Raw genomic sequence first — 15,278 nt, 5'->3', positions numbered from 1 at the left:
GGGGGGTAACTTTGAGGGGGGCTGCATTGAATACAGAGACCTCTCTCAGATCCTTTACTGCCAGTAAAAGAAAAAAAAAATACATAAAAAATGAATATATTCAGTAGGAAAGCTAAATCAAACCAGTACACCAAACTGAATCACACCATTTGGAAAGACATAAAAGAGCAAACGTACATTTGTGAACACTACAGTTGGCAACACAACTACACATACAGAGGCACTAGCTGAATAACTAGATGTTTTTTTTTTGTTTTCAGTTTTAGACATAAAGAAATGATAGACAGTTACACTGAAGTGGCACATTTTCAAATGACACTGTGATGGAAGCTGAATGAGTCACCCACCTACTGTCTGATTTAAGCAAGCAATAATGTTTTAGTACTTATGCATGCTGTTACAATTTCATGCCTCTGTTTATAAAAGTAAAGCTGACTTTGCATCTTACTTTGTAACTGAGATTTGTAACAGATTTGCTCGGCAGTCTGATTCACTGTTTGCAGCCATCTATCTTGTACTCATTTATGAAGTCAGAAAACCCTGTGCAGGCTGCTCTGTGGGAAGATTTTTTACAGTTTCTGGGCAAAGGCTTTTTCTCAACCCAGGTGTTAGATTCCAACAGGTACTGCATCCTACAAAAACAGGGAGACAGAGAACAAACTGAGGATCAATCAGTGTAAAATTATGCTGCCATTGTGTTGCTGACTGTACTTACTCTCCATTTGAGTCGGTTGTGGAGCCATCTTTGCCCATGATGAGATACGCTTTTCCCACCTCTAACTCTCCTTTGCACTGCCGCCTCTTAGCAAACACTCGAACAGAATTTTGATTGACAAGCATATCTCCATCTGGTAGACAGATGACAGTCATTATATTTATAAAATGGCACAAAACCATTTAAAGGTTAACATCCGTTAAGGCCTGTGGTTACAGTTTACTTACTTGATCTGAGTACCTCAATTACACGAGTGTTGTATAAGTCAAAGTTGCTCTTCACAGAAACAGTGACAACTTCAACAATGTATGCTGAAATAAAACAAGTGCCAACCAATTATTAACAATCATTCAATTTCATACTGTATAGTGTCACTATACAGTATGAAAGAACGGATTTGAGATCTTTATAGTCAAGTTGCTCCTTAGATTCTTTACACCATGTTGTGTTATGTGTGTTACTGACCATAATCCACTGTAGGGAAGAAGCAAGCATGTTCTACACGGTCATTCTTTGTCAGTTTTCGATTTCTTTCAGACTTGAATGTCATTTTTAGATTATGGCAGGGTCCTAAAGAAAAGATGAACATGGCATTATGGCATTTTAATTATTTATACATACCTGAAGGGTAAAGCTACATTTATTCATGTGTGTTTGTCAGTAAGGGTCTTAGAGCAGTTGCCTACTTTCTGCACACTGGCACACATCCTCTGAACACAGTTTAGAGACCAACTTGCTTCTTTGGGGGGCAGAGTAGAACACAGTACACTTTCGTTCTGCAAGGAGAGCGCAAAGAGCCCATAAATTCCTGGTATTAAATTAAACAAAGATGTCTCTTCTATCCTGACAAAAAAGAAAGAAAGCTGAAAATAGAAAACAAAAAGCTTACTTGGTTCATAGTAGTCATAGAACACGGCAGGAGCAGGCTGCAGAAGGCCGACTGGCACTCTCTGTACAGCGTCAAAACTAATACATTCCTCTTGTTCAAAGAGCTAGCGAGAGAAGAAGATTTTAGTATTGGACATGTAAAGTTTTCGTGAATGTAAACAGATTTCCGCCTTACCTCATTGAAGTATATCAACACCCTTCCATAGGAGACTTCATAATGGGAAATGTATTGCTCAGGTACCTGTTTTAGCTGTGAGGAGAAGATAGTTGAACTTTTTGATATTATAGCAGAAGGAAAGAAAGAAAGTTCTTAAGTCTCTTCTCTCATGTATGGCTTTGTCAGCAGAGTTCTGGTGTAATGGAATAGATTTGCAGAGTGGGAGGGACTGATGGTTGTGGAAATGTTTTTTCTCATTTGAAATGTTTCCTTTTTATGATATTCATGATTTATGACTTTAAAGTGTCCTCAGTGTTACTTTAAATAGAAACGTGATTCTATATGGTCCTATAGGTTAATGTTGCAGCCCCCATTTATGATCGGTTTGTCAGTTTGGCAAGGAGAATGGCTCTAAATAGGATAATATCCATGAGGTTTGGCTGCAATTGCTACGGAGATCAAGCCAGTCAGAGGCTCAAATCAGCACAGAAATGAATCTTGAATGCTTTGTCATTGCAAGTGAGAATAACTGCCCAAAATATCTCCTCTCACTTTGCGTCAAGGATGACAGCAATGTAGAGAAGGCAGAGACAGCTACTAACCCTGTCCAGGTCCTCAGTTACAGCCTCAAATCCACTCAGTAATGTGATGTCAGCTATGGCCATTCCTGTGAGAGTGTTGTTCAGGCTATGACTACGCAAAAAAAAAAGCAAAAAAAAAAAAAATGGTGAGAGACGCTGATCAGGATATGTGACCTTGTCCTGTAAACCTGTTGTCTGATTAATGCGTATAAAGAGATAAAGTGCTGTGAGGCTTAGACAACTAACCTGACACAGACTCTGTAGGTGACAGTCCCGTCTGGATTTAGGTTGTTGTCAAGATCTCTCCTGCTTCGGGTGCGAGCATCAAACCACTCAATTGCTGATCGTGGCACTCGCGCCTCGCTTTCATCGTTGTTATCGTAGTCGTCATCATAGTAGTCGTATGTTTCTATGATCTTAGCTAGGGAGACAGATGTTGATGTCATTGTGTAGCTTTTATCAGCAACACATATGTCTGTGATCTGTTGTCAGTGAGACAAACTCACCAGTGTACTTCACTTTCCCCTCCACTGTGACCCTGATAGACAGTTTGGTGCAGTCGTCATTGGGATCCAGTACATGGTAAGCCTTTACAATCTGCCAAGCAGAATGGTTTTCTGTAATTATTAGTCTCGTTCTGCATGCATACAGAAATGAATGAAACTTACTTTTAGTTTGGTGTCCCCTCTTCCTGACAACTGCACAGCAATGTTGTGCCCTGAAAGTTTCTGAGACAACAGACACAAGAGAAAGGTCATTTCAAAATTAGTTTAAATATTTATTTTATTTAAATATCTAATTGTCCTGCTGAAAGGCTCTATGATACCTTCAGATCTGCTTCCACTTTCTCCTTGTTTTGCATAGTAAGCCTCACAATGTCTCTCTTTCCTGGAACTGTGAACTCTGCTATTAAATTTGCTTCGGGACTGACGGACCTCTTGAGCTCATACTCGGCGAGGGCTTCCAGTGCCATGATGGTATCCTGGACACGGTAATAAAAGATTAATAAAATTTTAACATCTCTACTCTTTCCGTTTAATCTAGATCACACTTCATGATGTGGGACCTCACTGAGAATATAGGGACTATGTATGCATTCTTTGGGTTTAAGCAGTTCTCAATCTAGCATCCTAATCACCTGTGTTGATCTGAAGCCTCCAGAATAGCTTTCTTCTGTGGTTAGCCAGCAGGCTGCTTTGTCTGCCCACTGGGCATTCTCAAGTGCCACCGCAGTAAGGAGGGCATAGGCTGTAGTTTCTATTGTGATGGCATCTGCCCGCCCTTGAGTGTTGGGATTAGCTGTCCACAGATAACAGCCATCCTTCGCTGATTAAACAGACAATAAGTAAACATGGGAGAAACTGTCACGTCTCAAACAATAGCATACTATGAGACACCCTTTTGTTGAACTTTACATTTTGAGAACAGTGAGTAGGGTTGCTTTTAGGGTTGGGCAATATGATGATAAAGACTGATCAGTCAGTGGGCCAAGAATATCCTATATATATATATATATATTTTTTTTTTTCTTTTTTTTTTTTTTTTTTAATTATTATTTTTAGTGGAATATTTATGCCTTTTTTTGATACTGACAGCTGAGAGAGACAGCAAATGTGGGGAAAGAGAGTGGGTGTGCCCATGTGGCATGCATCCTAACCACTTGGCTAATGAGTCACCCCAGTTTTACAGTATTGTTTACTAAAGGATGGCTATCACTGTAATCTCTCAGGGTGTATTGGGTGATGTCGTAAATCAATAACTTGGACTAATTTATGGCAATAATCGTTTTTTTCATTGTTTTTGCATCATGTGATGATTATTATGATGATAATTATTTCTATCAGGCTATTTATCCATAAACTATTTTCCATTAAACTGACTATATCATGGAATATACCTGCCTTGCAAAATTAAATTTCATACATATTTTGCAATAGAGACTTCTATCCATATCATCCACATCCATTTGCTTTGATTAGACATGCCTTCAGTGGCCATTCCTTCAAGTTTCGTCCAGACACGTGAACGATTCGTCCCCTCTGGCAGGCAAACTGAGAGGCAGTAGGCTGTAATGGCAACAGCATAGGGATGCTGAAGTGCCTCTAGGTTTGACATGAGATACGTTGTTGATCTTGAAATGCTTGCTTCCTGGTAGAAAGTAGAACAAAGGCAGTCAATTAATTTTAATCAAGAGCCAACAGCCACACTAATGTTGACTTGAAGGCGCTAGATGAAAAGTCAGGAGCCACCAAAATCATTAGGATTTATCCCCTGGGAAACATGATGAGTGTTCAAAACTGCATGGCAGTACATTAAATAGCCGAGATATTTCATGTTCAGCACTGAATGCCAATGGACTGACCATCCTAACAACCAGGACAAAAAGTTTTTAAATGATCTTACCGCAGTACTTCGTACATCAGGTCGCAGGAATTGAAGGGACAGGTGCAGGGACACAGTTATGAAAGCCGTCATGGATGCATCTCGGTCTTTGCCTTTCTACATTGGATATACAGGGATCATACTGCAGTTAAATCACTGCTGCTCAGTTTGTTGCCACATATGAGATTGTTCTCAAATATATACTGTATGTGTGTATGCACATGAACATTATGCCGTAAATTTTATAAAGGTTAGGTTTACGTTACCAGAACTGCTCTGTGTAACACAGGAAATCGGTCACTGTATGACCCGTCAGTGTTCTGTACTGAGATCAAGTAAGTGACTGAATGCATGATCTCATCTGCTGGTACAACCCTAGCTGTCCGACCCTGGGGTCCAAAAGTCACTGTCTGACGCTGTGCCACCAGTGAGAGCACTTTCAGTACATAGGCAGTCAACCTGTGGACATGAAAAGAAAATAAAGGAGAAGAGTGAAGACAAAATCTATTCCTCTGTTCTTTAATGTGTTCAGTCTAGCCTGTGGGATTCTAAATAAAATATGAGGCATCTGATGTAACATTACTACCCAGACACAACATCCTTTTTTGAATACGTAGTTTGAAAACCTCACTCAAGCATTTGGCCCACAGCAAATAGTCAAGTTAGGTTTAAGCTGGACAGACAGACAAGTACACCGGCATGCACAGATCCCATGCTTCATAAAACAGATTTTTTTTTAAAAATAATAACAGAATTAAGAAAGAAAGTGAATTCTTGTCACACCACTCCATTAATTTGTCCACTGTTTGACAGATGAATGCCAAGATCATCATCAGTGCCTAATAAAGAGTGTGGCATCATCTGAAAACATCTGAAAACTCACACCACCCTGGGAGGCTCCTGAATTAGTAACAATGGAAGATAAACATTAACTTAATTAATTTTAACTATTTGTACAATAAGCAATTAATGGTTCCACAGAATCAGATTGACCTCTTGTTGAATCATTTTGCCAATGAATTTTGTAATTGCTTTCTGTAGAAGAGGTATTATATGGGAAGTGTTCTACATTTCAGGAATTATTTGGGGGGCTATAGAATACTGAAAAATAGGATGCAACACAGGCACAAGTAGGAACCTTACATCTAAAATCAATAAGGCGACATAAAACAAATACTCACCAGTTACTAGGTGCATCTGTATACCATGGTCCATAAGATCCATTGGGTTTCTTGAATGTTAAAACCCTAACAAAACCTGACAAAAAAAAACAAATGATCAAAAAAAAAACCCACACATTTGACTATTTAAAATGAAAATGTCTATGACCTTGTAGGTGGCCTGTAGAAGGTGTAACGTTCATAACATCCCACAATACTAATATGAGGCCAGAAGATGAAACAGAAGCCTAGAGGTCATTTTTGATTCCCATTTGAACTTTCCCCAGTGAAAATATATTACAGGTTCCCTGTGGAGTTTTGGACCTCTAGTAGCACAATGGAGTTGTTTTCTATGAGTGATCGAGAAGCTGAAACACCTTTACTCTGCCACTACCAGCTGGTTTCAGTTGTGCTCTGTTATCAACAGTAAATATGGAAATCTGGCCAGCAGCTGTCATTACACCTTGTTGTGAATAATTGTCTAATGATTAAGACATTATGCACTTAACTGCATTATGTGTTCATACCTTTCTCAATTTTATCGAGAGCATCATCTCTGGCACCAGCAGGCAAGTTAAACCATTGCTCACTCAGATCAAGGTAGCGGACAGCTAAAGCTGTGGGGGCAAGTCCTGACATTGTCTGTTCACAACATCCTGTAGGCAATACGATCAGGCCAGCAACCTTCTCAGGAGAAAGAAGGTTCTTCGCTTGGAAAGAAAATCCATTCCCTGCCAGGTGAGAACATTGAAAAGGTAAGTCACAGTCATTAACAAAGCTCTGTGAATGTCTGTTTCTCACAGTACATACCTTCCACTGAAACGAAAATGTTGGTGCTGGATTCTGGGACTATTTCATCTGGTAAAGTTCCATCAAGAGTTAAACTTTTTGTGTTTCCTATCATGCCAGAAAGAAGTAAGTTGATTGAAGCAAATGTAATATGCTGAACAATACAAAATAATAACAAATATCAGGCAAGTAGCATTGATGAATGCTGAAACAACTCACCATCTAATTTAATCACTTGGGTCGTCTCTTCTCTCTGTTCTAATCCTTCTGTCTACAACATGAAATAACAGGGAGCCAAATTACTGTGTGTCCCTTTGCATGTTGCCATATATTATTGTCTGGTAGGCCTCTATTATAGAATAATGATTTCACAGAGAGATAAAATAATGTCTTTGTCACTCACCCACACATTCAAAGTCTTTTCAACTGCATCTATTCCCCTCTCATTTTTTATGTCATAGAGACGTATTTTGATGGGTATGGAGCCAGTTACCATGGGGACAGCAGAGAAAGAGACAAACTGGGAGGACTCTCCGTCCACAGTAATGTTAACAAAAGCTGTGGAGGTGGCTGAGCCAGGGGAGCAAAGTCCTTCAGTTTGTTCCATATGAACTGCCACCTATAAAAATACAGGTGTCCACAGGGAAAATTAACATTAAGAACTGAATTTTGTACAGTACAGTGAGTAGTTATTAGTACCACTTATCAACATTAGGTTATATCTACCTCTAATGGGTCATGGTCATAGTTGTAGATAACAGGTGAGATGGATATTTGCTCATATTTTTTCACTGAGTAAGGCAGTCTCAGAGACACAAATGTGCTCGTAAAGGCTCTTGCCTCAGTTGGCTTGACTACACAGAAACCTGAATGAAACATAGAGCGAGTTGCAGTTATTAATAAGAAGCTCTTTCGTCAAATATCCAAGATTCATTTGTCAAGTTGGAAGCTGTTATTACCGCTGGCTGCAGATAATGTGACAACCTGAATTTCCCATGTGGTGATAGAATCGGGTACAGCCAAAGAAAACCTATAAGTTCAGAAAAAAATAAATCAAAAGCTGTAAAATGTATCTGTCAAATGTCCATTTACACTTTACGCTGACTTCTTAAGGTAATGCATTTAACCTGATTTTCAGTAGAAAATTCTCTCACTGACAATATTAGAAGCAACAAATGGTAACAAATGCAAAGAAACTGTGGATAAGCAAAGGTTTTAATGGCTGTGAGTAGCTATTGTATTTCACTGGGAAAGAAAATATTAAGTTAAAACTGTCTTAAAAGTTCACCATCCCCCTCTTACCTTCGTTTGCCATTTACATCAAATTCTGTGAATGCAAAGCTTGGAGGGAAAAATCTCCGAATATACTGAGCAGCAGTGTCCAAGAAGAACTGTTCAATGTCACTTATGGTTGCAGCTAAAAAAAAAAAAAGAGAAAATGAAAGGTTTGTATTTATACTCTGTGATAATCATTCCACAGCTATTAAATGCTACTTCACGTGTGTGTAAAGTATTTCATGTCCGCATGACAATTTCATCTCACTCCTGCCAAGTGTTTTCCCAGCATCCTCTTGTATTTTTATTTGTCTCAGACGTTCTCCTTCAAGGCAGCATTTTAAAAAGACGTCTGCACAAGCTTGATTGCGTTGCACCAGTGATACTCTCTTTGCTCTTTCCTGACATGTAAGTGTCATGGGGATGCGAGAAAACCCCTGACCGCAACAGTCCTGAAGATTTTCATCAGTAAAATTAGATTCTGAAAATGAAATAGAAAAGATGAATTTTTTGAATATTACTCTCAGAAGTATTTTACATTATCACACACTAAAGTTGTAATGTTAGAATGTTGTCTTACTTAAGGTAATCAGTTCCTGTTGAAAGTCCACAGAACGTCTAGGTCGTGCAGACTGTGAATCACAGCGAAAATCTGGAAAAGTGGCACAAGTAACAGCATAAAAGCTCATGGGATAAGTAAGAGGATAGTTGCTTTTAAGACTGGGTTTGATGTTGGTATTATGAAAACAGTTGTTTGTTGAAAAAGGAACTTCGGCATTAGTGGTTGCAGATGCTTAAGTCAGAAGTGCTAGAGTAAACCAGTCTAGATTTAAAGCAGTGGTGAACAGTATCCAGTGGGTATATACAATAGAAGGAATAAGTTATTCAAGTGATCCTTTCCCCCTTAGTTAGGGATTTCACCAGAGCTGGGGTCTTCCACTATTGCTATTTATGGAGCCATCGGAATCGGAATCGCTTTAGGTAGCTATCAGAGATCATCTGGATATTTCTGGAATTAAATTAGAAAGCTCAGAGAAAAAGCTGGCCTTATATGCAGATGACAGTTTTGCTCTTATCCAATTCGGCACAATCTATACTAGCAGTATCCCATCTTATTAAAGAATATGGGTCATTTGGTGATGGTATCTAGTTTTCAATAAAACCAAAACTATCAGCATGGCTAGAGGCCACCAGAGGCCAGTGGGAAAATATCTTCTGTAATCTGTTTGAACCCTTTGAAAACAGTAGCTAATGTACCATTACCTGTAACATGGATATATTGTCTAAAAGAATTTTTGTGTTCATTAAATGTTTTTTATATTTCAGTCTTAATCATATTTAGACAAATACATTTACTGTACAACAATTTAAACTTGTAATTCAGCATTTTCATTTCAGTGGTAATTATGAACATTCAAAATGGTATCAAGGTGTAGTGAAATTTAAATCAGTATCAGAGCAAGTTTTAGCATTAATTGGTGAAACATAATCCAGTCAAATAAAGGTCATGAAAAAGAAGAAAAAGTTTTGACATACCCTTTCTCCACTCTGACTGGGACTGAGATACAAAAGCCAGGCCAGCATCTCTTAGTACAGATGCTGGGTCAGGTCCTCCACCATATGAGCAACCAAGGTCATATGACTGCATAGTGGAAAACACCTGAATGGGAACACGTGGATTTAATATATTGTAATATATGGACTGAATTTTGAAAAAAATAAAATCAGTGCATTTTAAGAGAGAGAAAGTGTGAAAGGAGTGTTTGAAAATGCTACCTGTTTGGCAGTGAGTTTATTATCAGCATTGAGAGCGTAGAAGGCCTTATCCACAGCAAGCAAAGCCACTTTGGCTCTCTGACCGTGTAAATCAAATTCTAGTTCTGACTGTTTTCCAGGTACAAAAGATCCTTTTTGTTGTACCTAAAATAAAATTAAGGTATTACACAGTTTTTTTTAAGTACTGTTGTCCAAAGTCAAGGTTAATTCAGTCAATAGATCAAAACAAACTGTTTACATATATATATATGTGTGTGTGTGAACTCAGGTTGTGTTCAGGATTTGAAACTAACCTAAACAGAGTTATATATTTTGAGCTGGCACCCACCCAAGTGAATTTTGTCTACCCCCACCACCATTTTCTGCTTCTTTTATAACAAGTTCAATACTAAACAAAACAAAACAAAAAGTGTCACACTTATACTGAATCACACAATTCAAACATACAATCAAAAGAGGTAAAGTTCTGTTTGTCCACTGTCTCACTCTGCCCAAGCTGCACTCTTATCTGTCCTGTTTACTCACCTCGACCTTTATCTCACACTCGTCCCTGACATCTATCCACACAGAGTCAGCAATGATGTCACCATTCTGGTTGTAGAAGTAGCCAATCAGACGGAAGGATGGAACCATATTAGGTGTGATACGCAGGTTGTCTTTAACTGAGGTACCAAATGGTAGAGCACCTGTGGTTATTAGGATCCCACGGCTTAGGACCTGTAACAGAGACAATCAAAAACGTTTAATCATGACAAACTGCTGCTCTTCTTTCTCAAAACGCATCATGCTGTATTTAATGTAATCTGGCTCACCATGTAGTATATATACCCATGTCCCGGGCCATTCTTGCCATGGTATGTTACTGCAAGTAAATCATTCACAAGGTACACCTTGTTGGTAACACTCATGAAAAGGTAGCTGTTACTTGGAGATGAGGCTTGTCTAATTATTTTCCTCTCTTGCAGGCCATCTGCCGTCACCTTTTGGAGCCAGAGGTGGAAACAGTTAGAACTGGGGAGAAAAACACAATTTTGAGAAGACCTTCAACTGAGTTTGAGGATACTAACTTCAATATCAATCTGAGATGTAGTGTGAATATTAAAGGCACGAAACACTGCCCCCTCCTGGTCAGAAATGCCTTGCAATGACTGCTCTGATGATCCTGGTACATCAATCTTTACTGGCACACCAGCTGCTGGAGAGCCATCTGGGAGACTCATGACTACCTAAAATAACATCAAACAAAATCTGTCACATTCAAAGCCATCACAGTCATCTGTTTAGCTGTGTACCCATTTATGAGTTCAATGCATACCACCACATCTAGTGGATATCCAGGAATGAAGTAGGAGCGAGTTCGAGACAGATCCATGGTGTATTTGTGGGAGATTACTGGAAGATAAACCTCTGCCTCTTGCATTTCACCACCTGGGTTAAAAAAGTGCACGTGGCAATATCAGCTATAATGAAAAATCACCATCATAGTCCCAGTATCTTCCTCTTCTTCTTCTGATACTCTCTCAAATACAAGGTGGCACACCTCAAGGAAATTATTCTTAAATTTCAAGATGAATTATTATTATTAATCCCAGAAGTAGTACTAGTAGAAGGAGTAGGAATAGAAGAATTGTTCTTGTCATTTTCAAAATACCAGAAATATTCCTGTAGCATCTGCCTATAGAAATCATGTTATGAATATATAATATTTAATGTTAAGTTTTAAGTCACAATAGGGTACTTTTTGGGATTCTTGCTATAATATCACAATAGCTCTGGGGGCATATTCAGAAGTTTGCAGTATATTTGTCAGATAATTCCATGAACTACATGATTATGGTAATTCCTTTAACTATTTCACTATATTTAACTAATTTTAAACTATTATTAAATAATTATCTATAGTGACAATTCAATTTGTTCTGGGAGTTGGCTCGCTTAAATAATGGTATATAGTGTGATATCATTTCCTTTACTTTGTATGTTTGTGACAAACACTCCCAAATAGAGTTGTGCTCCACTTTGCTGTAAATCAGAGAGGGTTCGGTTCAGCCTGTTTTGGAGCTGATCATTTACGGTTGCTATTTGGAGAGAAACACTTGCACTTCCTCTGTCAACCTGCAAAAAAAAAGGGGGGGGGGAAAAGCATTAATTGTTGGTTTTCATCATGAAATGAGCTGCATCATAAATCTGTTTCCTTACCGAACCAGTCAGGTCCAGTCCACCGATTAAGACAGGCTTTATTTTTTTTTGATCATGGTTTCTACGTTTTTCTAACACTCCAACTTGACAGTGGTAAGCCCCTTTAACCTTTTCACCATGTGAATACCTAGAAATAAAATCATTTTAAAAGTGGGAATTTTTAAGTTAAGACAAACACTGAGTGTGAAAATGAGAAAGGAAACCCAAACTATGATGTTGGCCTATGTTGAAAACTATGCAGTTTTAACGGAAAAGCTTGACATTACACAGATTTAACAGGAAATCAATCAACACTTACATGGCTGAGATGGTGAAGACAAACTGTTCAGCATTCAGCAAAATGTATTTCTCCTCCATTTCAATGCTCACCCCAAAACTCGGTAAAACTAGGGTGTGTAACAAAAAAAATGTTTTTAGATTGAAGAAATATTTTATATTCTTGATTTAATTGATTTATCTATGCATAAAAAAGGAAATGAATTAAATTAGAGGCTTACCAAATTTTTGGACTTTGAACTCTCGAGAAACAGAATGTGGTTCATCATCTTCATAGTGAGCTGTAATCTTCCATGTGCCCATTCTTTATAAACAAAATATACATTTGTTATTCTGATTCTGTCACAGTTGCTCGTGCTGTCACGTAAGTCAAAGTTTATTGCAAATCTGTTGTAACATACTCAGAGACATCAGGTATGGAGAATGTGCCTTTGAATATTCCTCCCCGTGCAGATCTAAGGGACTTCATTATTTTGTTTCCAGCAGCATTCTGTCATAAATTGATGAAAGCATGAATCATTTGTTCTAATCTTTCAAAGTCCTCTTTATGTGGAAAGAAAATGTATCTACTCACAACTACTGAAATGTGGAATGTTTCCTCATGAGGCCTCAATGTGTGGTCAAGAGTGAATATCCTGTAACTCACTAGAGGAGAGACGATCAATATTAATGGCTTGGAATATAATCATTCTTAATTCTTCCGTAGGATGCAGAATTATTTCCCATTGTTGTTGAATTTATTCTTACCTTTGTCTGTTGGCTTGTAGACTGGCTGATCAGTCTGAATGAAGATATAGCCCCTGTGTTTTGATACTAGGACTCTTGTTGACTTCCTCTGACTGAAAGCTGGGCTCTCTGCCACCAGCAAAAAGTAGGGAGGTTGATATTTTGGAGGCACAATTCTTGACATAATTTCCTTGTTTATCTGTAAAGATGCAAATTAGAAGTTTGAGTTAATGTCTCAGTCCTGTCTAAATTATCTGATTTTTGGATGAGTGGGGAAGTTTTCATACCATGAGCTCAACTGTTACGGTGTCCCGTTCACTAGTGCACTGAGCAGGTACCTTCTCAGACACAACAGTGCCGCTAATCTCATGCTCCAGATGGAGAGTGACAGGATTGTTAAGATAAGACCTTCCCATCTGGACAAACACTTTCTCTTTAACTCCCACATGAAACACGTTGGGGGCTGAGATAAAGAAGCTGCACAAAAAGGTGGAAAAATAGCTCTTACTGTATCCTATTCATTGCTGTATTTTGCATTCATTGACAAAATGATAATCTCACATATATTAAACTGAAAATACTTAGTCTTAAATTATTTAGAAATTCTGGAAGACAGAAAGTACATTTGAACCCTCTTTGCTATACATACAAATAGATTGGCATTACGTTACATTACTACATACTCTAGATTTTAAAAGCTATTCCCATATTTACCTGTTGTCCGTTGAGGAGCTCAGTTCCACAGTAAAGATCAGGAGCAGTACTGAAACAATATGGCACTTCATTGTGCAGCTTCTGTTTCTTTGCCTGCTCTGACACAGGATTGTGATCAGCTGAGGTTTTGTGAGTTATCCACCCCTGTGTTTCTCAATCGCTGGATCTCTTAATGCCCTCCCTCTGTTTTTTTTACATCTGAGAAAACTTAGAAACATGTTTCATTCCTCATTCAAGCAGCACGCACCAACTAGGAATAGGTAAACTGAGAAAGCCATCATACTGTCACATATAGCATGCATACTGATGTGTACAGATGTGTGACATACTCTTTAGTTCAGAAGTGTGTACATTTCAGCATAAATAAAAGTAAGTGAACTAAACAGATTTATCTCAAATATGAGGTTAACAATGCAGATCAGATTATGATGGACTTACAGATGTATTTCAGATCACAACATGTATGATTGACTTTATCAAAAGCTCATTTTATAGCACCGCTTGGCTTCTTACAGCAAGAAAAGTGATCTGTTTCTGTTTCACAATGTGTAACCATCCCCTCATTGGTTGTTGCAAGTGAGCCAGATTTCCCCCAAATCATGTGATTTACAAGAAAATCAAGTTTCAGCTCTTTGGGTCTGGGTTGGAGTGAGCACTGTTTACTCTACAGCAAGTGACTCAGGAATGATTTACAAATTATAGCTCAACTGCATTTGCAAATGTCATCAGTTCTGTGAATCACACTCTTTTAATGTTGCTTATCAATGGCTACTACAGCTTCTTATGTGATCCACTGTAAATTGTTTGTGTAGCTTTCTTATAATGCAGTCCTTTTCATGGTGTGTTCATGTTCATGGTATGTTGAATGGAATTCAAAAAGCTGCCAAACTCTGTTACTAATCAGGCAAAATGGAGCAGTATGATTAATGACAAGACAAAGAGACAATGTCGCAAAATTTATTTATTTTTTTTCACATGAACAGTTTGGCAAAAGATGCATTCAAGAGAGTAAGAAACTCATGTCTGTCAACTAAGTGTAGCAGAATGCGTCATGATATTCAGCATAAACTTTATATGATGGAACAGACAGCTACCTGTTTTTATACTAAAATGACAAGTGAAGTCCAAATGACCACTAATGCAAAATTCTTATGTAAACAGTTCTTGTGTAAACGTAAAGACAAACATCTATGCAAAGATTTCTGAAAGAATTTAAGCCCCTTACATAGCTGTTCCAATTCAATGATTCATCTTGAAACACTGATCCACAGTTCTGAAATTTTGCCTCAATTTTCCACCTTGCTGGGATTTTCAGAAATATTATGCAGAGATTCATTTCCATTATTCCCACAATTCTAAGTCATTGTCTGTCCATGTGCAGTCATCTGTAAAAGTATCTCCCAGAAGCTTCTGATTAATCAATAACAAACAATAACTATAACATCAAATAACTGAAATATTCTTATGCAAACTTTTGATCAGGCTCATTCAGATATGCACATATTTAAAATGGGTAAGTCATGTTCCTTTATAATCCAGAGATTCATTTGGCTCATGGAAGAAACATCTCTGTCAGCCTCCATTTCACTTTGCCCACCACAAACCATGTGGCCCTGTGCCATGTCATCTCCTCATCCATT

At 38.1% G+C, this 15,278-nt stretch overlaps 1 protein-coding gene and 1 long non-coding RNA gene across 2 annotated transcripts; one reads left to right on the top strand and one right to left on the bottom strand.

The window, feature by feature from the left end:
- Nucleotides 1-228: 228 nt before the first annotated feature.
- c4b (complement 4B (Chido blood group)) lies at nt 229-13,797 on the bottom strand. The gene is made up of 41 exons (XM_041045299.1): nt 13,639-13,797; nt 13,212-13,401; nt 12,946-13,123; nt 12,773-12,843; nt 12,600-12,688; nt 12,420-12,502; nt 12,221-12,308; nt 11,923-12,049; nt 11,697-11,838; nt 11,039-11,151; nt 10,791-10,949; nt 10,536-10,703; nt 10,249-10,440; nt 9,724-9,867; nt 9,484-9,607; nt 8,528-8,599; nt 8,216-8,428; nt 7,975-8,089; nt 7,632-7,702; nt 7,399-7,538; nt 7,076-7,291; nt 6,892-6,943; nt 6,694-6,780; nt 6,411-6,614; nt 5,905-5,980; nt 4,990-5,182; nt 4,745-4,840; nt 4,327-4,489; nt 3,480-3,667; nt 3,168-3,323; nt 3,010-3,069; nt 2,848-2,938; nt 2,588-2,762; nt 2,363-2,453; nt 1,779-1,853; nt 1,605-1,707; nt 1,402-1,491; nt 1,181-1,285; nt 943-1,026; nt 716-848; nt 229-632 (listed from the first exon to the last, which is right to left on the bottom strand). The coding sequence occupies exons 1-41, from the start codon at nt 13,707-13,709 to the stop codon at nt 491-493; spliced, it is 5,130 nt and encodes a 1,709-aa protein (XP_040901233.1). The 5' UTR covers nt 13,710-13,797; the 3' UTR covers nt 229-490.
- On the top strand, nt 6,544-12,714 carry LOC121186545. Its single transcript, XR_005894494.1, has 2 exons — nt 6,544-6,638; nt 10,689-12,714. It is a non-coding gene; the product is annotated as an uncharacterized LOC121186545 (long non-coding RNA).
- Nucleotides 13,798-15,278: the final 1,481 nt, after the last annotated feature.

This window comes from Toxotes jaculatrix, chromosome 8 (genome assembly GCF_017976425.1).
Source record: "Toxotes jaculatrix isolate fToxJac2 chromosome 8, fToxJac2.pri, whole genome shotgun sequence".
NCBI classification, from domain to species: Eukaryota; Metazoa; Chordata; class Actinopteri; family Toxotidae; genus Toxotes; species Toxotes jaculatrix.
The sequence above is the reverse complement of the archived record's forward strand: the minus strand, read 5'-3'. Positions and strand labels throughout refer to the sequence as shown.